Genomic DNA, 22,434 nt, shown 5'->3' on the forward strand with positions numbered 1-22,434 from the left:
TGTTTATCTATATATCTATCTAGTCTGTTTATCTATATATCTATCTAGTCTGTTTATCTATATATCTATCTAGTCTGTTTATCTATATATCTATCTAGTCTGTTTATCTATATATCTATCTAGTCTGTTTATCTATATATCTATCTAGTCTGTTTATCTATATATCTATCTAGTCTGTTTATCTATATATCTATCTAGTCTGTTTATCTATATATATATCTAGTCTGTTTATCTATATCTATCTAGTCTGTTTATCTATATCTATCTAGTCTGTTTATCTATATCTATCTAGTCTGTTTATCTATATATATATATCTAGTCTGTATATCTATATATATATCTAGTCTGTTTATCTATATATCTAGTCTGTTTATCTATATATCTAGTCTGTTTATCTATATATATATCTAGTCGGTTTATCTATATATATATCTAGTCTGTTTATCTATATATATATCTAGTCTGTTTATCTATATATATATATATCTAGTCTGTTTATCTATATCTATCTAGTCTGTTTATCTATATATATATCTAGTCTGTATATCTATATATATATCTAGTCTGTATATCTATATATCTAGTCTGTATATCTATATCTATCTAGTCTGTTTATCTATATCTATCTAGTCTGTTTATCTATATCTATCTAGTCTGTTTATCTATATCTATCTAGTCTGTATATCTATATATCTATCTAGTCTGTTTATCTATATATCTAGTCTGTATATCTATATATCTAGTCTGTATATCTATATATCTAGTCTGTTTATCTATATATATCTAGTCTGTTTATCTATATATATATCTAGTCTGTATATCTATATATATCTAGTCTGTTTATCTATATATATATCTAGTCTGTTTATCTATATCTATCTAGTCTGTTTATCTATATCTATCTAGTCTGTTTATCTATATCTATCTAGTCTGTTTATCTATATATATATATCTAGTCTGTATATCTATATATATATCTAGTCTGTATATCTATATATCTAGTCTGTATATCTATATATCTAGTCTGTTTATCTATATATCTAGTCTGTTTATCTATATATCTAGTCTGTTTATCTATATATATATCTAGTCTGTTTATCTATATATATATCTAGTCTGTTTATCTATATATATATCTAGTCTGTTTATCTATATATATATCTAGTCTGTTTATCTATATATCTATCTAGTCTGTTTATCTATATCTATCTAGTCTGTTTATCTATATCTATCTAGTCTGTTTATCTATATCTATCTAGTCTGTTTATCTATATCTATCTAGTCTGTTTATCTATATATATATCTAGTCTGCATATCTATATATATATCTAGTCTGTTTATCTATATATCTAGTCTGTTTATCTATATCTATCTAGTCTGTTTATCTATATATCTATCTAGTCTGTTTATCTATATATCTATCTAGTCTGTTTATCTATATATATCTAGTCTGTTTATCTATATATATCTAGTCTGTTTATCTATATATCTAGTCTGTTTATCTATATATATATCTAGTCTGTTTATCTATATCTATCTAGTCTGTTTATCTATATATATATCTAGTCTGTTTATCTATATATATATCTAGTCTGTTTATCTATATATATATCTAGTCTGTTTATCTATATCTATCTAGTCTGTTTATCTATATCTATCTAGTCTGTTTATCTATATATATATCTAGTCTGTTTATCTATATATATATCTAGTCTGTTTATCTATATATATATCTAGTCTGTATATCTATATATCTAGTCTGTATATCTATATATCTAGTCTGTTTATCTATATATATCTAGTCTGTTTATCTATATATATCTAGTCTGTTTATCTATATATATCTAGTCTGTTTATCTATATATATCTAGTCTGTTTATCTATATATATCTAGTCTGTTTATCTATATATATCTAGTCTGTTTATCTATATATATCTAGTCTGTTTATCTATATATATCTAGTCTGTTTATCTATATATATCTAGTCTGTTTATCTATATATATCTAGTCTGTTTATCTATATATATCTAGTCTGTATATCTATATATATCTAGTCTGTATATCTATATATATCTAGTCTGTATATCTATATATATCTAGTCTGTATATCTATATATCTAGTCTGTATATCTATATCTATCTAGTCTGTATATCTATATCTATCTAGTCTGTATATCTATATCTATCTAGTCTGTATATCTATATCTATCTAGTCTGTTTATCTATATCTATCTAGTCTGTTTATCTATATCTATCTAGTCTGTTTATCTATATCTATCTAGTCTGTTTATCTATATCTATCTAGTCTGTTTATCTATATATATCTAGTCTGTTTATCTATATCTAGTCTGTATATCTATATCTAGTCTGTTTATCTATATATATCTAGTCTGTTTATCTATATATATCTAGTCTGTATATCTATATATATCTAGTCTGTATATCTATATATATCTAGTCTGTATATCTATATCTAGTCTGTATATCTATATATCTAGTCTGTATATCTATATATCTAGTCTGTATATCTATATATCTAGTCTGTTTATCTATATATATCTAGTCTGTATATCTATATATATCTAGTCTGTATATCTATATATATCTAGTCTGTATATCTATATATATATCTAGTCTGTTTATCTATATCTATCTAGTCTGTTTATCTATATCTATCTAGTCTGTTTATCTATATCTATCTAGTCTGTTTATCTATATCTATCTAGTCTGTTTATCTATATCTATCTAGTCTGTTTATCTATATCTATCTAGTCTGTTTATCTATATCTATCTAGTCTGTTTATCTATATCTATCTAGTCTGTTTATCTATATCTATCTAGTCTGTTTATCTATATATCTATATCTATCTAGTCTGTATATCTATATCTATCTAGTCTGTATATCTATATATATCTAGTCTGTATATCTATATATATCTAGTCTGTTTATCTATATATATCTAGTCTGTATATCTATATATATCTAGTCTGTATATCTATATATATCTAGTCTGTTTATCTATATCTATCTAGTCTGTTTATCTATATATCTATATCTATCTAGTCTGTATATCTATATCTATCTAGTCTGTATATCTATATATATCTAGTCTGTATATCTATATATATCTAGTCTGTTTATCTATATATATCTAGTCTGTATATCTATATCTATCTAGTCTGTATATCTATATATATATCTAGCCTGTTTATCTATATATATCTAGTCTGTATTATTTGTCAGAGGTAAAAGCCAGGATCCAGTGAAAGACTGACAGAGAACAGGATACATTATAAACCAACCATCAGCATCATCTCTCTCATTGAAACGCAGAAGGCTAACAGCTAACAGCATTAGCATCCCACTCATTCACAAATAACTGGTAGGGCGTTAGCCTCGCTAGTTAGCATTAGGCTAGCTATTATAAAAACGGGGAACACCTTTGCGGGTTGACAGTGATCATAATTACACATACACTTGTGCGGGCGGGCGGACGCGGACGCACACACACACAGAGAGATAAATCAGATGAATATGAGTCTTTGGCACAAAGCTGCTAAATGACTATTAGCAGAATACAATTTACTTGCAAATGTGCCACTTCTGATTCTGAGTGGTGGCAGGGGGGGTGGGGGGGGGGGCGAGTATGTCCCGTTAAAACCCCACACGGAATCCAGACAATAAAACGGAATTCAACAATATTCCAAAACGTATTGGACTGTAGTAGGGAATCAACTCAACGTACTGGACTGTAGTAGGGAATCAACTCAACGTACTGAACTGTAGTAGGGAATCAACTCAACATATCGAACTGTAGTAGGGAATCAACTCAACGTATTGAACTGTAGTAGGGAATCAACTCAACGTATTGAACTGTAGTAGGGAATCAACTCAACGTATTGGACTGTAGTAGGGAATCAACTCAACGAACTGTAGTAGGGAATCAACTCAACGTATTGAACTGTAGTAGGGAATCAACTCAACGTATTGAACTGTAGTAGGGAATCAACTCAACGTATTGAACTGTAGTAGGGAATCAACTCAACGTATTGAACTGTAGTAGGGAATCAACTCAACGTATTGGACTGTAGTAGGGAATCAACTCAACGTATTGGACTGTAGTAGGGAATCAACTCAACGAACTGTAGTAGGGAATCAACTCAACGTATTGAACTGTAGTAGGGAATCAACTCAACGTATTGAACTGTAGTAGGGAATCAACTCAACGTATTGAACTGTAGTAGGGAATCAACTCAACGTATTGAACTGTAGTAGGGAATCAACTCAACGTACTGTAGTAGGGAATCAACTCAACGAACTGTAGTAGGGAATCAACTCAACGTACTGAACTGTAGTAGGGAATCAACTCAACGTATCGAACTGTAGTAGGGAATCAACTCAACGTATCGAACTGTAGTAGGGAATCAACTCAACGTATTGAACTGTAGTAGGGAATCAACTCAACGTATTGAACTGTAGTAGGGAATCAACTCAACGTACTGAACTGTAGTAGGGAATCAACTCAACGTATTGAACTGTAGTAGGGAATCAACTCAACGTATTGAACTGTAGTAGGGAATCAACTCAACGTATTGAACTGTAGTAGGGAATCAACTCAACGTATTGAACTGTAGTAGGGAATCAACTCAACGTATTGAACTGTAGTAGGGAATCAACTCAACGTATTGGACTGTAGTAGGGAATCAACTCAACGTATTGGACTGTAGTAGGGAATCAACTCACCGTACTGAACATGTACTCACCCATGTCTCCCAAGTTTATCATTAATAGACGTGAACAGAAGGTATCAGAGATTGGTATTTCCTGCATCTTTCAAAAGAGGAAACGAGAACTCCCCCCCTTGTCTGTTTGTACGGCGCCCCCCGTCTACCACTTTGGGGTTGATGACAAGTCCTCCCGCAAAAAACCTTCCCAATTACATGTTACCTTCAAAGTAGCCCCTGTCTACCTGGCAGAGATTATCACGATTACTTTAATCAATACACTGGGGATTTGTTTAGTAAACTCTGGGATTAAAAGGCCGTGAGCTACAGAAACACACCGTATTGAGAGGTGATCACTGGGATTAAAAGGCTGTGAGCTACAGAAACACACCGTATTGAGAGGTGACCACTGGGATTAAAAGGCTGTGAGCTACAGAAACACACCGTATTGAGAGGTGACCACTGGGATTAAAAGGCTGTGAGCTACAGAAACACACCGTATTGAGAGGTGACCGCTGGGATTAAAAGGATGTGAGCTACAGAAACACACCGTATTGAGAGGTGATCGCTGGGATTAAAAGGCTGTGAGCTACAGAAACACACCGTATTGAGAGGTGATCACTGGGATTAAAAGGCTGTGAGCTACAGAAACACAACGTATTGAGAGGTGATCACTGGGATTAAAAGGCTGTGAGCTACAGAAACACACCCTATTGAGAGGCGACCACTGGGATTAAAAGGCTGTGAGCTACAGAAACACACCGTATTGAGAGGCGACCACTGGGATTAAAAAGCTGTGAGCTACAGAAACACACCGTATTGAGAGGCGACCACTGGGATTAAAAAGCTGTGAGCTACAGAAACACACAGTATTGAGAGGTGATCACTGGGATTACTGGGTGTGTGTCTGGGTGTAGTGTGTAGTGTAGTGTGTGTGTGTGTCTGGGTGTAGTGTAGTGTAGTGTGTGTGTGTGTCTGTGTGTAGTGTGTGTGTGTGTCTAGTGTGTGTGTGTGGTCTTACCTTGGGGTGTGTCTACCTTGTTGCCAACCTTGGTGTTATTATGGGTTGGTGTAGTCAAGACCCTCTTACTGGGCCGAGTTGCCTTCCTATTGGATACTGGGGTTCGGGGGGCGGGCAAAGCAAATATATCAGCATCCTTATTGGCCACGGCAACATTCTCTTTGTTTTCATTGGTCCGTTCCTGGCATCGGTCCCGCCTCTCCTGGCGACGGTGGTGGTGTGTGATTGGCTCCCTCTCCGGAGTGGGGGCGTGTTTAGTTTGATCCCGCCTCTTTTCAGCTGACGGACAGGTCGCTCTCTTTAGGAAGACAGAAACAAGAATGTTGATAACAAGTCACACACACAGAGAGAGAAGAAAGAGACAGAGACAGGAGAGAGACAGACAGGGACAGACAGAGAGAGAGATGACCCCTGACCTCTTGTTGGGGTGTGAGTGGAACCCAGGGCAGGTCATCGTCATAGCAACAGTCCTCAGCATCATCATCATCACCGAAGAGCCGAGTCTTCTTAGACAGGAGGGAGATCGAGAGAGAGAGGAACAAATATGTTGACTCACTTTTCAAGGCAACGAAGCTTCTTAAACTGGACTGATGCAGAGAGGAGGAGAGATGAAGGAGAGGAGAAGGAGAGAGAGGAAGAGAGAGAGGTAGAATGAGATGGAGGATTAGAGATGAAGAAGGAGAAAGAGAGAGGTAGATATATACTACAGAAAGTCTTTATTATTATTAGTATTAAACCTTTATTTAACCAGGAAGGGCTCATTGAGATTTAAAATCTCTTTTTCAAGAGCGTCCTGGCCAAGATAGGCAGCACCAAGTCATTACAAAAATTACAGACAAACAACATGGAAAAACTACAAGTAATCTAGTAATTCACAAGACTGAATCAAAAAGAGCAAATTAAAAACATTGACAGGTCAGTCTGCACCCCCTTGAACTGTTCTCACATTTGGTTACAAAATGTGATTTTCTAGTCAACGATTTAAACAAAAGAATCTATTGTCAAAGAGGAAGAAAAATTTAAAAAATAAATTAAAAAAAATACACAATATACCATACAAAGTTCAAAGTTTTGTGTTCTGCACATTCACCCTCTGAATGGCACAGACACAATCCATGTCTCAATTGTCTCAAGGCTTAAAAATCCTTCTTCAACCCGTCTCCTCCTTTCATCTACACTGATTGAAGTGGATTTAACAGGTGGCATCAATAAGGGATCATATCTTTCACCTGGATTCACCTGGTCAGTCTGTCATGGAAAGAGCAGGTGTTCCTATTGTTTTGTCCACTCGGTGTACATATGAGAGAGAGACAGAGAGAGAGAGAGAGACAGAGAGACAGAGAGACAGAGAGAGAGAGAGAGAGAGGGAAGAGAGAGGAAAGAGAGAGAGAGAGAGAGAGAGAGAGAGAGAGAGAGAGAGAGAGAGAGAGAGAGAGAGAGAGAGAGAGAGAGAGAGAGAGAGAGAGAGAGAGAGAGAGAGACGAGAGGAGAGAGAGAGAGACAGAGAGACAGAGAGACAGGAGAGAGAGAGAGAGAGGGAAGAGAGAGGAAAGAGAGAGAGAGAGAGAGAGAGAGAGAGAGAGAGAGAGAGAGAGAGAGAGAGAGAGAGAGAGAGAGAGAGAGAGAGAGAGAGAGAGAGAGGGAAGAGAGAGAGGAAAGAGAGAGAGAGAGAGAGCAGGGAGAGAAAAAGGACAGAGGAAGCAGTAGATTCTGACCTGAACTCCCAGGTGTTGAGGTGAACAGGATATGACATCACAGACAGGAAGTTGAGGCCTGATCCGGACAGGTTTCCCTCTCTGTTTCTTAGAGAGTAGCAACAGGTAGGTGGCAGTGGTTTGGTCGTACTTCCACTGTGTACACACACACACACACACACACACACACACACACACACACACACACACACACACACACAGAGTGTGCAAAGCTGTCATCAAGGCAAAGGGTGGCGACTTTGGAAAAACATTTAAATTAAAAATAAATAAAACACTTTTTTGGTTACTACATGATTCCATATGTGTTATTTCATAGTGTTGATGTCTTCACTATTATTCTACAATGTAGAAAATAGTCAAAAATAAAGAAAAACCCTTGAATGAGTAGATGTGTCCAAACTTTTGACTGGTACTGTGTCTCAGATGTCTGATGATTTAATGTATAAAATAAATTGTCAGGATTCATTCAATCAGCTGTGTTATAGTGCCATCTACTGGTGAAACACGTCAATACAACACACACACAGAGTGTCTCCACCTAAACTCAGCAAAAAAAAGAAACGTCCCTTTTTCAGGACCCTGTCTTTCAAAGATAATCCGTAAAAATTCAAATAACTTCACAGATCTTCATTGTAAAGGGTTTAAACACTGTTTCGCATGCTTGTTCAATGAAACATAAACAATTAATGAACATGCATCTGTGGAACGGTCGTTAAGACACTAACAGCTTTACAGACGGTAGGCAATTAAGGTCACAGTTATGAAAACTTAGGACACTAAAGAGGCCTTTCTACTGACTCTGAAAAACACGAAGGAATGAGCGTTACACCGAGGCCTGTACTCTGGAGCGGGATCGATTTGGAGGTGGTGGGTCTGTTATGGTCTGGGGGCGGTGTGTCACGGCATCATCGGACTGAGCTTGTTGTCATCGCAGGCAATCTCAACGCTGTGCGTTACAGGGAAGACATCCTCCTCCTTCATATGGTACCCTTCCTGCAGGCTCATCCTGACATGACCCTCCAGCATGGCAATGCCACCAGCCTTACTGCTCGTTCTGTGCGTGATTTCCTACAAGACAGGAATGTCAGGGTTCTGCCATGGCCAGCGAAGAGCCCGGATCTCAATCCCATTGAGCACGTCTGGGACCTGTCGGATCGGAGGGTGAGGGCTAGGGCCCCCCAGAAATGTCCGGGAACTTGCAGGTGCCTTGGTGGAAGAGTGGGTTAACATCTCACAGCAAGAACTGGCAAATCTGGTGCAGTCAATGAGGAGGAGATGCACTGCAGGACTTAATGCAGCTGGTGGCCACACCAGATACTGACTGTTACTTTTGATTTTGACCCCCCCTTTGTTCAGGGACACATTATTCCATTTCTGTTAGTCACATGTCTGTGGAACTTGTTCAGTTTATGTCTCAGTTGTTGAATCTTGTGTTCATACAAATATTTACACATGTTAATTTTGCTGAAAATAAACACAGTTGACAGTGAGAGGACTTCTTTTTTTTTTTTTTTTTGCTGAGATTATTTGTGCAAATCACATTTGTTAGTTACTACATGATTCCATGTGTGTTATTTCATAGTGTTGATGTCTTCACTATTATTCACAGAAGAGGACTGGCCACCCCTCATAGCCTGGTTCCTCTCTAGGTTTCTTCCTAGGTTTTGGCCTTTCTAGGGAGTTTTTCCTAGCCACCGTGCTTCTACACCTGCATTGCTTGCTGTTTGGGGTTTTAGGCTGGGTTTCTGTACAGCACTTCGAGATATTAGCTGATGTACGAAGGGCTATATAAAATAAACTTGATTGATTCTACAATGTAGAAAATAGTAAAAAAATAAAGAAAAACCTTTGAATGAGTAGGTGTGTCCAAACTTCTGACTGGTCCTGTGTGTGTTATATATGTATAGATAGATGGATATATATCTACACACATACAGATGTCTGATGATTTAATGTATAAAATAAATTGTCAGGATTCATTCAATCAGCTGTGTTATAGTGCCATCTACTGGTGAAACCCGTCAATACCACACACACACACAGAGATGATAAACACCCTTAACCGCTACAGATGAATAAAATACTACCCCACACCTCATTGACCAGCTGTAGGGTGCTCTGCCTGGACTTCTTCAGGTTGACGGACATCTCAGTGATGCAGTCCTCATCTATATAACCCAACTAGAGAGGAGAGGGGGGAGGAGAGATGGAGAGAGAGGGGGGGGGGGGGGGGGGGGGGAGAGAGAGAGAGATGAGAGAGAGAGGGGGAGAGATGGAGAGAGATGGAGAGAGAGAGGAGGGAGAGATGGAGGGAGGGAGAGAGATAGAGAGAGGGGGAGAGAGAGAGGGGGAGAGAGAGAGGGGGAGAGAGAGAGAGGGGGGAGATAGAGAGAGGGGGAGAGATGGAGGATGAGAGGGGGAGAGAGAGAGGGGGGAGAGATGGAGGGAGAGAGATAGAGAGAGGGGGGAGAGATGAGAGGAGGGAGAGACGGAGGGAGAGAGGGGGAGAGAGAGAGAGGGGGGAGATAGAGAGAGGGGGAGAGATGGAGGATGAGAGGGGGAGAGAGAGAGGGGGGAGAGATGGAGGGAGAGAGATAGAGAGAGGGGGGAGAGATGAGAGGAGGGAGAGACGGAGGGAGAGAGGGGGAGAGCGAGAGGGGGGAGAGATGAGAGAGAGAGGGGGGAGTTGGAGAGAGAGCGATATAGAAAGAGAAGATACACAGGTTAATGTAGGAACTGTCTGTGTGTTAGTGCTGAGTGATTAAATGTTGGTTATTTTACTCTTTTTTTATTTATTATAAAGTAAAATAAATAATAAACGCAAATTATTTTTGAGGGGTTCAATTACTTGAATTTTATTCCGTTTTTTTCTGAGCTCAATGTGCAGTTTCTCTCTTCTAAAGGTGTCGACCCTCCACATCTAGAGACAACTAAAGGTGTCGACCCTCCACATCTAGAGACAACTAAAGGTGTCGACCCTCCACATCTATCAAGATAACTAAAGGCGTCGACCCTCCACATCTATCCAGACAACTGGAGAACTGGGCCAGCACAGGTGAAACACCTTCCCGCTAACGAGATGGCAACTAGCACAGGTGTAACACATACTGACTAGCGAGGTGACACCATTCGGTGACGTCCTACATGCTAAAGTCCAACCTCAAAACGTACAAGGTAAAACAAAAACCTGTAACAAGGCAGGTTTAGGTGTTCTTGGGCGTTCTTAGGCGCGTCCGGGCGTTCTTAGGCGCGTCCGGGCGTTCTTAGGCGCGTCCGGGCGTTCTTAGGCGCGTCCGGGCGTTCTTAGGCGCGTCCGGGCGTTCTTAGGCGCGTCCGGGCGTTCTTAGGCGCGTCCGGGCGTTCTTAGGCGCGTTTGGGCGTTCTTAGGCGCGTTCGGGCGTTCTTAGGTGTGTGTGTGTAGGTGTGTGTTCTTACAGGTTGCTTGCTGTGCCACTCTACAGGATCGTCATAGCCAGACATCGTCCAGGGATGGTCTAGGAGTTGTCTGATGGTCACACGATGCTTAGGATCCACCTACACACACACAATCAATAACTCCTACTGTACAACACCTGACGTCACACAATCAATAACTCCTACTGTACAAAACCTGACGTCACACAATCAATAACTCCTACTGTACAAAACCTGACATCACACAATCAATAACTCCTACTGTACAAAACCTGACGTCACACAATCAATAACTCCTACTGTACAAAACCTGACGTCACACAATCAAAACCTGATCATATGTCAAAATCAAAGAGCAAGAGGAGGTTTGGGTGTGTGTGTCTCGTGTGTGTGTGTGTCTCGTGTGTGTGTGTGTGTGTGTGTGTGTGTGTGTGTGTGTGTGTGTGTGTACCTGCATCATCTGGTTGAGTAGCAGGACGCTCCCAGGAGTCAGCCAGTGAGGGTTGTTGTACGTACCTCTCTGGAACATTAAAACACGTAGGTTAGTTTACACCGGGGCTTTGAATCGGGCTTTCATACAATCCCAAATATTTAGTTGAGCAAAAGACAAAACAAACTGTCACGGTTGAACCGTTTCTCCGGAGAAAACAAACTGTCCCGGTTGAACCGTTTCTCCAGAGAAAACAAACTGTCCCGGTTGAACCGTTTCTCCAGAGAAAACAAACTGTCCCGGTTGAACCGTTTCTCCAGAGAAGACAAACTGTCCCGGTTGAACCGTTTCTCCAGAGAAAACAAACTGTCACGGTTGAACCGTTTCTCCAGAGAAAACAAACTGTCACGGTTGAACCGTTTCTCCGGAGAAGACAAACTGTCCCGGTTGAACCGTTTCTCCGGAGAAGACAAACTGTCCCGGTTGAACCGTTTCTCCGGAGAAGACAAACCGTCCCGGTTGAACCGTTTCTCCGGAGAAGACAAACCGTCCCGGTTGAACCGTTTCTCCGGAGAAGACAAACCGTCCCGGTTGAACCGTTTCTCCGGAGAAGACAAACCGTCCCGGTTGAACCGTTTCTCCAGAGAAAACAAACCGTCCCGGTTGAACCGTTTCTCCAGAGAAGACAAACCGTCCCGGTTGAACCGTTTCTCCAGAGAAAACAAACCGTCCCGGTTGAACCGTTTCTCCAGAGAAGACAAACCGTCCCGGTTGAACCGTTTCTCCAGAGAAGACAAACTGTCCCGGTTGAACCGTTTCTCCAGAGAAGACAAACCGTCCCGGTTGAACCGTTTCTCCAGAGAAGACAAACCGTCCCGGTTGAACCGTTTCTCCAGAGAAGACAAACCGTCCCGGTTGAACCGTTTCTCCAGAGAAGACAAACCGTCCCGGTTGAACTGTTTCTCCGGAGAAAACAAACCGTCCCGGTTGAACTGTTTCTCCGGAGAAAACAAACCGTCCCGGTTGAACCGTTTCTCCGGAGAAGACAAACCGTCCCGGTTGAACCGTTTCTCCAGAGAAGACAAACTGTCCCGGTTGAACCGTTTCTCCAGAGAAGACAAACTGTCCCGGTTGAACCGTTTCTCCGGAGAAAACAGTTCTGAACTATACTAGTGGCGATAAGTGTTTTCCCTTCTACCGTGTCAGAAATAGCTGGCTGAACTATGTTAAACAACCATGTTCTGTCATGTTACCTTGGATACATAGCTAACAACCATGTTCTGTCATGTTACCTTGGATACCTAGCTAACAACCATGTTCTGTCATGATACCTAGCTAACAACCATGTTCTGTCATGTTACCTTGGATACCTAGCTAACAACCATGTTCTGTCATGATACCTAGCTAACAACCATGTTCTGTCATGTTACCTTGGATACCTAGCTAACAACCATGTTCTGTCATGTTACTTTGGATACCTAGCTAACAACCAATGTTCTGTCATGTTACCCTGGATACCTAGCTAACAACCATGTTCTGTCATGTTACCTTGGATACCTAGCTAACAACCATGTTCTGTCATGTTACTTTGGATACCTAGCTAACAACCATGTTCTGTCATGTTACCTAGCTAACAACCATGTTCTGTCATGATACCTAGCTAACAACCATGTTCTGTCATGTTACCTTGGATACCCAGCTAACAACCATGTTATGTCATGATACCTAGCTAACAACCATGTTCTGTCATGATACCTAGCTAACAACCATGTTCTGTCATGTTACCTTGGATACCTAGCTAACAACCATGTTCTGTCATGTTACTTTGGATACCTAGCTAACAACCATGTTCTGTCATGTTACCCTGGATACCTAGCTAACAACCATGTTCTGTCATGTTACCTAGCTAACAACCATGTTCTGTCATGATACCTAGCTAACAACCATGTTCTGTCATGATACCTAGCTAACAACCATGTTCTGTCATGTTACCTTGGATACCTAGCTAACAACCATGTTCTGTCATGTTACTTTGGATACCTAGCTAACAACCAATGTTCTGTCATGTTACCCTGGATACCTAGCTAACAACCAATGTTCTGTCATGTTACCCTGGATACCTAGCTAACAACCCATGTTCTGTCATGTTACCCTGGATACCTAGCTAACAACCATGTTCTGTCATGATACCTAGCTAACAACCATGTTCTGTCATGTTACCTTGGATACCTAGCTAACAACCATGTTCTGTCATGTTACTTTGGATACCTAGCTAACAACCAATGTTCTGTCATGTTACCCTGGATACCTAGCTAACAACCAATGTTCTGTCATGTTACCCTGGATACCTAGCTAACAACCCATGTTCTGTCATGTTACCCTGGATACCTAGCTAACAACCATGTTCTGTCATGATACCTAGCTAACAACCATGTTCTGTCATGTTACCTTGGATACCTAGCTAACAACCATGTTCTGTCATGTTACTTTGGATACCTAGCTAACAACCAATGTTCTGTCATGTTACCCTGGATACCTAGCTAACAACCAATGTTCTGTCATGTTACCCTGGATACCTAGCTAACAACCAATGTTCTGTCATGTTACCTTGGATACCTAGCTAACAACCATGTTCTGTCATGTTACTTTGGATACCTAGCTAACAACCATGTTCTGTCATGTTACCTTGGATACCTAGCTAACAACCATGTTCTGTCATGTTACTTTGGATACCTAGCTAACAACCAATGCTCTGTCATGTTACCCTGGATACCTAGCTAACAACCAATGTTCTGTCATGTTACCCTGGATACCTAGCTAACAACCAATGTTCTGTCATGTTACCTTGGATACCTAGCTAACAACCATGTTCTGTCATGTTACTTTGGATACCTAGCTAACAACCAATGTTCTGTCATGTTACCCTGGATACCTAGCTAACAACCAATGTTCTGTCATGTTACTTTGGATACCTAGCTAACAACCATGTTCTGTCATGTTACCCTGGATACCTAGCTAACAACCATGTTCTGTCATGTTACCCTGGATACCTAGCTAACAACCATGCTCTGTCATGTTACCCTGGATACCTAGCTAACAACCATGTTCTGTCATGTTACCTAGCTAACAACCATGTTCTGTCATGTTACCTTGGATACCTAGCTAACAACCATGTTCTGTCATGTTACCTAGCTAACAACCATGTTCTGTCATGTTACCTTGGATACCTAGCTAACAACCATGTTCTGTCATGTTACCTTGGATACCTAGCTAACAACCATGTTCTGTCATGATACCTAGCTAACAACCATGTTCTGTCATGTTACCTTGGATACCTAGCTAACAACCATGTTCTGTCATGTTACCTAGCTAACAACCATGTTCTGTCATGTTACCTTGGATACCTAGCTAACAACCATGTTCTGTCATGTTACCTTGGATACCTAGCTACCAACCATGTTCTGTCATGTTACCTAGCTAACAACCATGTTCTGTCATGTTACCTTGGATACCTAGCTAACAACCATGTTCTGTCATGTTACCTTGGATACCCAGCTAACAACCATGTTGTCATGATACCCTGGATACCTAGCTAACAACCAATGTTCTGTCATGTTACCCTGGATACCTAGCTAACAACCATGTTCTGTCATGTCACCTAGCTAACAACCATGTTCTGTCATGATACCTTGGATACCTAGCTAACAACCAATGTTCTGTCATGTTACCCTGGATACCTAGCTAACAACCATGTTCTGTCATGTTACCTAGCTAACAACCATGTTCTGTCATGATACCTTGGATACCTAGCTAACAACCATGTTCTGTCATGATACCCTGGATACCTAGCTAACAACCATGTTCTGTCATGATACCTAAATAACAACCATGTTCTGTCATGATACCTAGCTAACAACCATGTTCTGTCATGATACCTAGCTAACAACCATGTTCTGTCATGTTACCTTGGATACCTAGCTAACAACCATGTTCTGTCATGATACCTAGCTAACAACCATGTTCTGTCATGTTACCTTGGATACCTAGCTAACAACCATGTTCTGTTATGATACCTTGGATATCTAGCTAACAACCATGTTCTGTCATGATACCTAGCTAACAACCATGTTGTCATGTTACCTTGGATACCTAGCTAACAACCATGTTCTGTCATGTTACCTTGGATACCTAGCTAACAACCATGTTCTGTCATGATACCTTGGATACCTAGCTAACAACCATGTTGTCATGTTACCTTGGATACCTAGCTAACAACCATGTTCTGTCATGTTACCCTGGATACCTAGCCAACAACCAATGTTCTGTCATGTTACCCTGGATACCTAGCTAACAACCATGTTCTGTCATGTTACTTTGGATACCTAGCTAACAACCATGTTCTGTCATGTTACCTTGGATACCTAGCTAACAACCATGTTCTGTCATGTTACTTTGGATACCTAGCTAACAACCATGTTCTGTCATGTTACCTAGCTAACAACCATGTTCTGTCATGATACCTAGCTAACAACCATGTTCTGTCATGATACCTAGCTAACAACCATGTTCTGTCATGTTACCTTGGATACCCAGCTAACAACCATGTTATGTCATGATACCTAGCTAACAACCATGTTCTGTCATGATACCTAGCTAACAACCATGTTCTGTCATGTTACCTTGGATACCTAGCTAACAACCATGTTCTGTCATGATACCTAGCTAACAACCATGTTCTGTCATGTTACCTTGGATACCTAGCTAACAACCATGTTCTGTCATGTTACCTAGCTAACAACCATGTTCTGTCATGTTACCTTGGATACCTAGCTAACAACCATGTTCTGTCATGTTACTTTGGATACCTAGCTACCAACCATGTTCTGTCATGTTACCTAGCTAACAACCATGTTCTGCCATGTTACCTTGGATACCTAGCTAACAACCATGTTCTGTCATGTTACCTTGGATACCCAGCTAACAACCATGTTGTCATGATACCCTGGATACCTAGCTAACAACCAATGTTCTGTCATGTTACCCTGGATACCTAGCTAACAACCATGTTCTGTCATGTTACCTAGCTAACAACCATGTTCTGTCATGATACCTTGGATACCTAGCTAACAACCAATGTTCTGTCATGTTACCCTGGATACCTAGCTAACAACCATGTTCTGTCATGTTACCTAGCTAACAACCATGTTCTGTCATGATACCTTGGATACCTAGCTAACAACCATGTTCTGTCATGATACCCTGGATACCTAGCTAACAACCATGTTCTGTCATGATACCTAGCTAACAACCATGTTCTGTCATGATACCTAGCTAACAACCATGTTCTGTCATGATACCTAGCTAACAACCATGTTCTGTCATGTTACCTTGGATACCTAGCTAAAAACCATGTTCTGTCATGATACCTAGCTAACAACCATGTTCTGTCATGTTACCTTGGATACCTAGCTAACAACCATGTTCTGTCATGATACCTTGGATATCTAGCTAACAACCATGTTCTGTCATGATACCTAGCTAACAACCATGTTGTCATGTTACCTTGGATACCTAGCTAACAACCATGTTCTGTCATGTTACCTTGGATACCTAGCTAACAACCATGTTCTGTCATGATACCTTGGATACCTAGCTAACAACCATGTTGTCATGTTACCTTGGATACCTAGCTAACAACCATGTTCTGTCATGTTACTTTGGATACCTAGCTAACAACCAATGTTCTGTCATGTTACCCTGGATACCTAGCTAACAACCATGTTCTGTCATGTTACTTTGGATACCTAGCTAACAACCATGTTCTGTCATGTTACCTTGGATACCTAGCTAACAACCAATGTTCTGTCATGTTACCCTGGATACCTAGCTAACAACCATGTTCTGTCATGTTACTTTGGATACCTAGCTAACAACCATGTTCTGTCATGTTACCTTGGATACCTAGCTAACAACCATGTTCTGTCATGTTACTTTGGATACCTAGCTAACAACCATGTTCTGTCATGTTACCTAGCTAACAACCATGTTCTGTCATGATACCTAGCTAACAACCATGTTCTGTCATGATACCTAGCTAACAACCATGTTCTGTCATGTTACCTTGGATACCCAGCTAACAACCATGTTATGTCATGATACCTAGCTAACAACCATGTTCTGTCATGTTACCTTGGATACCTAGCTAACAACCAATGTTCTGTCATGTTACCCTGGATACCTAGCTAACAACCATGTTCTGTCATGTTACTTTGGATACCTAGCTAACAACCATGTTCTGTCATGTTACCTTGGATACCTAGCTAACAACCATGTTCTGTCATGTTACTTTGGATACCTAGCTAACAACCATGTTCTGTCATGTTACCTAGCTAACAACCATGTTCTGTCATGATACCTAGCTAACAACCATGTTCTGTCATGATACCTAGCTAACAACCATGTTCTGTCATGTTACCTTGGATACCCAGCTAACAACCATGTTATGTCATGATACCTAGCTAACAACCATGTTCTGTCATGATACCTAGCTAACAACCATGTTCTGTCATGTTACCTTGGATACCTAGCTAACAACCATGTTCTGTCATGATACCTAGCTAACAACCATGTTCTGTCATGTTACCTTGGATACCTAGCTAACAACCATGTTCTGTCATGTTACCTAGCTAACAACCATGTTCTGTCATGTTACCTTGGATACCTAGCTAACAACCATGTTCTGTCATGTTACCTTGGATACCTAGCTAACAACCATGTTCTGTCATGATACCTAGCTAACAACCATGTTCTGTCATGTTACCTTGGATACCTAGCTAACAACCATGTTCTGTCATGATACCTTGGATATCTAGCTAACAACCATGTTCTGTCATGATACCTAGCTAACAACCATGTTGTCATGTTACCTTGGATACCTAGCTAACAACCATGTTCTGTCATGTTACCTTGGATACCTAGCTAACAACCATGTTCTGTCATGATACCTTGGATACCTAGCTAACAACCATGTTGTCATGTTACCTTGGATACCTAGCTAACAACCATGTTCTGTCATGTTACCCTGGATACCTAGCTACCAACCATGTTGTCATGTTACCTTGGATACCTAGCTACCAACCCTGTAACTTTACCAATAGACACAGTATCTAATAACAACCCAGTAACCAATAGTAACAGTAACAATAGTAACAGTATCTTACGGTGATTTTTCTGTAGAGGACCATACAGTTGTCGTCATCAAAGGGCAGACATCCACACAGCAGAGCATACAGCAGTACCCCCATACTCCACACATCAGCCTGGTAACACAACACATTATATATCCACACATCAGCCTGGTAACACGACACATTATATATCCACACATCAGCCTGGTAACACAACACATTATATATCCACACATCAGCCTGGTAACACAACACATTATATATCCACACAGCAGCCTGGTAACACAACACATTATATATCCACACAGCAGCCTGGTAACACAACACATTATATATCCACACATCAGCCTGGTAACACAACACACACACACACACATTATATATCCACACATCAGCCTGGTAACACAACACATTATATATCCACACATCAGCCTGGTAACACAACACATTATATATCCACACAGCAGCCTGGTAACACAACACATTATATATCCACACAGCAGCCTGGTAACACAACACATTATATATCCACACATCAGCCTGGTAACACAACACATTATATATCCACACATCAGCCTGGTAACACAACACACACACACATTATATATCCACACATCAGCCTGGTAACACAACACATTATATATCCACACAGCAGCCTGGTAACACAACACATTATATATCCACACATCCGCCTGGTAACACAACATTATATATCCACACATCAGCCTGGTAACACAACACATTATATATCCACACATCAGCCTGGTAACACAACACATTATATATCCACACATCAGCCTGGTAACACAACACATTATATATCCACACAGCAGCCTGGTAACACAACACATTATATATCCACACATCAGCCTGGTAACACAACACATTATATATCCACACAGCAGCCTGGTAACACAACACATTATATATCCACACAGCAGAGCAAACAGACACAGATATATACAAAATTGCAAATTGTTTTCTAATGATCAATTAGCCTTTTTAAAATGATAAACTTGGATTAGCTATCACAACGTGCCATTGGAACACGGGAGTGATGGTTGCTGATAATGGTCCTCTGTACGCCTATGTAGATATTCCATTTAAAAAATCAGTCGTTTTCATCTACAATAGTCATTCACAACGTCTACACTGTATTTCTGACCAATTTCATATTATTTTAATGGACATTATTTAAAAAAATGTTTTGCTTTTCTTACACAAACAAGTACATTTCTAAGTGACCACACACACCCAGACATATTAAACCCCCCCCCAGTGGGGGTCTCACCTCCGAGCCGATGTAGGCTTTACCCTGGATGAGTTCTGGAGCAGCATAGGCCGGACTACCACAACAGGTCATCAACTCATATCCCAGACCCCCCTGTAAAGACAGACTGATTAGACTACCACAACAGGTCATCAACTCATATCCCAGACCCCCCTGTAAAGACAGACTGATTAGACTGGACGACCACAACAGGTCATCAACTCATATCCCAGACCTCCCTATAAAGACAGACTGATTAGACTGGACGACCCCAACAGGCCATCAACTCATATCCCAGACCCCCCTGTAAAGACAGACTGATTAGACTGGTCTACCCCCATCATCAGTCCAGACCCCCTCTATAAACACAGTGATTAGACTGGTCTACCACATCAGTCCAGACCCCCTCTATAAACACAGTGATTAGACTGGTCTACCCCCATCATCAGCCCAGACCCCCTCTTTAAACACAGTGATTAGACTGGTCTACCCCCATCATCAGTCCAGACCCCCTCTATAAACACAGTGATTAGACTGGTCTACCCCCATCATCAGTCCAGACCCCCTCTATAACCACAGTGATTAGACTGGTCTACCACATCAGTCCAGACCCCCTCTATAAACACAGTGATTAAGGAGGACTTAGCACACAGAACACATGAATCAAATCTATATATTTAAAGACAATGACCACTAAGCCTTGACACATATCACAGAGACCACAAACAGAGAGACCACAAACAGAGAGACAACAAACAGAGAGACAACAAACCTTTGGTTTGGCACAGAGACAACAAACAGAGAGACAACAAACAGAGAGACAACAAACAGAGAGACAACAAACCTTTGGTTTGGCATAGAGACAACAAACAGAGACAACAAACAGAGAGACAACAAACAGAGAGACAACAAACAGAGAGACAACAAACTCAGAGACAACAAACAGAGAGACAACAAACAGAGAGACAACAAACCTTTGGTTTGGCACAGAGACAACAAACAGAGAGACAACAAACAGAGAGACAACAAACAGAGAGACAACAAACCTTTGGTTTGGCACAGAGACAACAAACAGAGAGACAACAAACCTTTGGTTTGGCACAGAGACAACAAACAGAGAGACAACAAACAGAGAGACAACAAACCTTTGGTTTGGCACAGAGACAACAAACAGAGAGACAACAAACAGAGAGACAACAAACAGAGAGACAACAAACAGAGAGACAACAAACCTTTGGTTTGGCACAGAGACAACAAACAGAGAGACAACAAACCTTTGGTTTGGCACAGAGACAACAAACAGAGAGACAACAAACAGAGAGACAACAAACCTTTGGTTTGGCACAGAGACAACAAACAGAGAGACAACAAACAGAGAGACAACAAACCTTTGGTTTGGCACAGAGACAACAAACAGAGAGACAACAAACCTTTGGTTTGGCACAGAGACAACAAACAGAGAGACAACAAACAGAGAGACAACAAACAGAGAGACAACAAACCTTTGGTTTGGCATAGAGACAACAAACAGAGAGACAACAAACAGAGAGACAACAAACCTTTGGTTTGGCATAGAGACAACAAACAGAGAGACAACAAACAGAGAGACAACAAACAGAGAGACAACAAACCTTTGGTTTGGCATAGAGACAACAAACTCAGAGACAACAAACAGAGAGACAACAAACCTTTGGTTTGGCACAGAGACAACAAACACAGAGACAACAAACCTTTGGTTTGGCACAGAGACCAAAGTCGATCAGTTTCAGGTTGTGGTCTTCATCTAGCAACAGGTTCTCCTGGGGGAGGGGATCGGGGGAGGGAGAGAGAGAGGGGAGGGGAGAGAGGGGAGGGGAGGGGAGAGAGAGAGGGGAGGGGAGAGAGAGAGGGGAGGGGAGAGAGAGAGAGGGAGAGGAGAGGGGAGAGAGGGAGAGGGGAGAGAGAGAGAGAGAGAGAGAGGAGAGGGGAGAGAGAGAGGCGAGGGGAGAGAGAGAGGCGAGGGGAGAGGATCGGGGGAGGGAGAGAGAGAGGGGAGGGGAGAGAGAGAGGGAGAGGGGAGAGAGAGAGAGGGAGAGGGGAGAGAGAGGAGACGAGAGAGAGAGAGAGGGGAGAGAGAGAGAGAGGAGAGAGGGGAGAGAGGAGAGAGGGGAGAGAGAAGCATTAACAGTAGCTCCGTACATGTATTAAATATATACCATTGAACCACAGTCTGTGTGACTTACTGCATTCAGCACCATCACTACCAGTGGGTAGTTCAGACACAACCACACAGACAACAACACACCCAACCAACCAACCACACACACACACACCCAACCACACAGACAACAACACACCCAACCAACCAACCACACACACACACACACCCAACCACACAGACAACCACACACCCAACCAACCACACAGACAACAACACACCCAACCAACCAACCAACCACACACACACACACCCAACCAACCAACCACACACACCCAACCACACAGACAACCACACACCCAACCAACCACACAGACAACAACACACCCAACCAACCACACCCAACCAACCAACCAACCAACCACCCACACACCCAACCACACAGACAACCACACACCCAACCAACCAGCCACACACCCAACCAACCAACCAACCACACCCAACCAACCACACAGACAACACACCCAACCAACC

At 41.1% G+C, this 22,434-nt stretch overlaps 1 protein-coding gene across 4 annotated transcripts in view; it reads right to left on the reverse strand.

Annotated features, from left to right (window-relative positions):
* melk (maternal embryonic leucine zipper kinase) overlaps positions 1 to 22,434 on the reverse strand; it is a 37,532-nt gene that overhangs the window by 11,685 nt on the left and 3,413 nt on the right. For all 4 annotated transcript variants that reach the window (XR_008759594.1, XM_055924149.1, XM_055924151.1 and 1 more), the window contains 9 exons: positions 21,494 to 21,562; positions 19,785 to 19,877; positions 18,527 to 18,625; positions 11,328 to 11,396; positions 10,898 to 10,996; positions 9,557 to 9,643; positions 7,463 to 7,597; positions 6,164 to 6,250; positions 5,748 to 6,045 (listed from right to left, as the gene is read on the reverse strand). Coding sequence is in view for 3 of the 4 variants with exons in the window: in XM_055924149.1 (XP_055780124.1) it covers positions 5,748 to 6,045; positions 6,164 to 6,250; positions 7,463 to 7,597; positions 9,557 to 9,643; positions 10,898 to 10,996; positions 11,328 to 11,396; positions 18,527 to 18,625; positions 19,785 to 19,877; positions 21,494 to 21,562 (1,036 nt within the window). In the remaining variant the exon portion in view is untranslated. The remainder of the gene's footprint in view (positions 1 to 5,747; positions 6,046 to 6,163; positions 6,251 to 7,462; positions 7,598 to 9,556; positions 9,644 to 10,897; positions 10,997 to 11,327; positions 11,397 to 18,526; positions 18,626 to 19,784; positions 19,878 to 21,493; positions 21,563 to 22,434) is intronic.

The sequence above is a fragment of the Salvelinus fontinalis genome, chromosome 5, assembly GCF_029448725.1.
Source record: "Salvelinus fontinalis isolate EN_2023a chromosome 5, ASM2944872v1, whole genome shotgun sequence".
NCBI classification, from domain to species: domain Eukaryota; kingdom Metazoa; phylum Chordata; class Actinopteri; order Salmoniformes; family Salmonidae; genus Salvelinus; species Salvelinus fontinalis.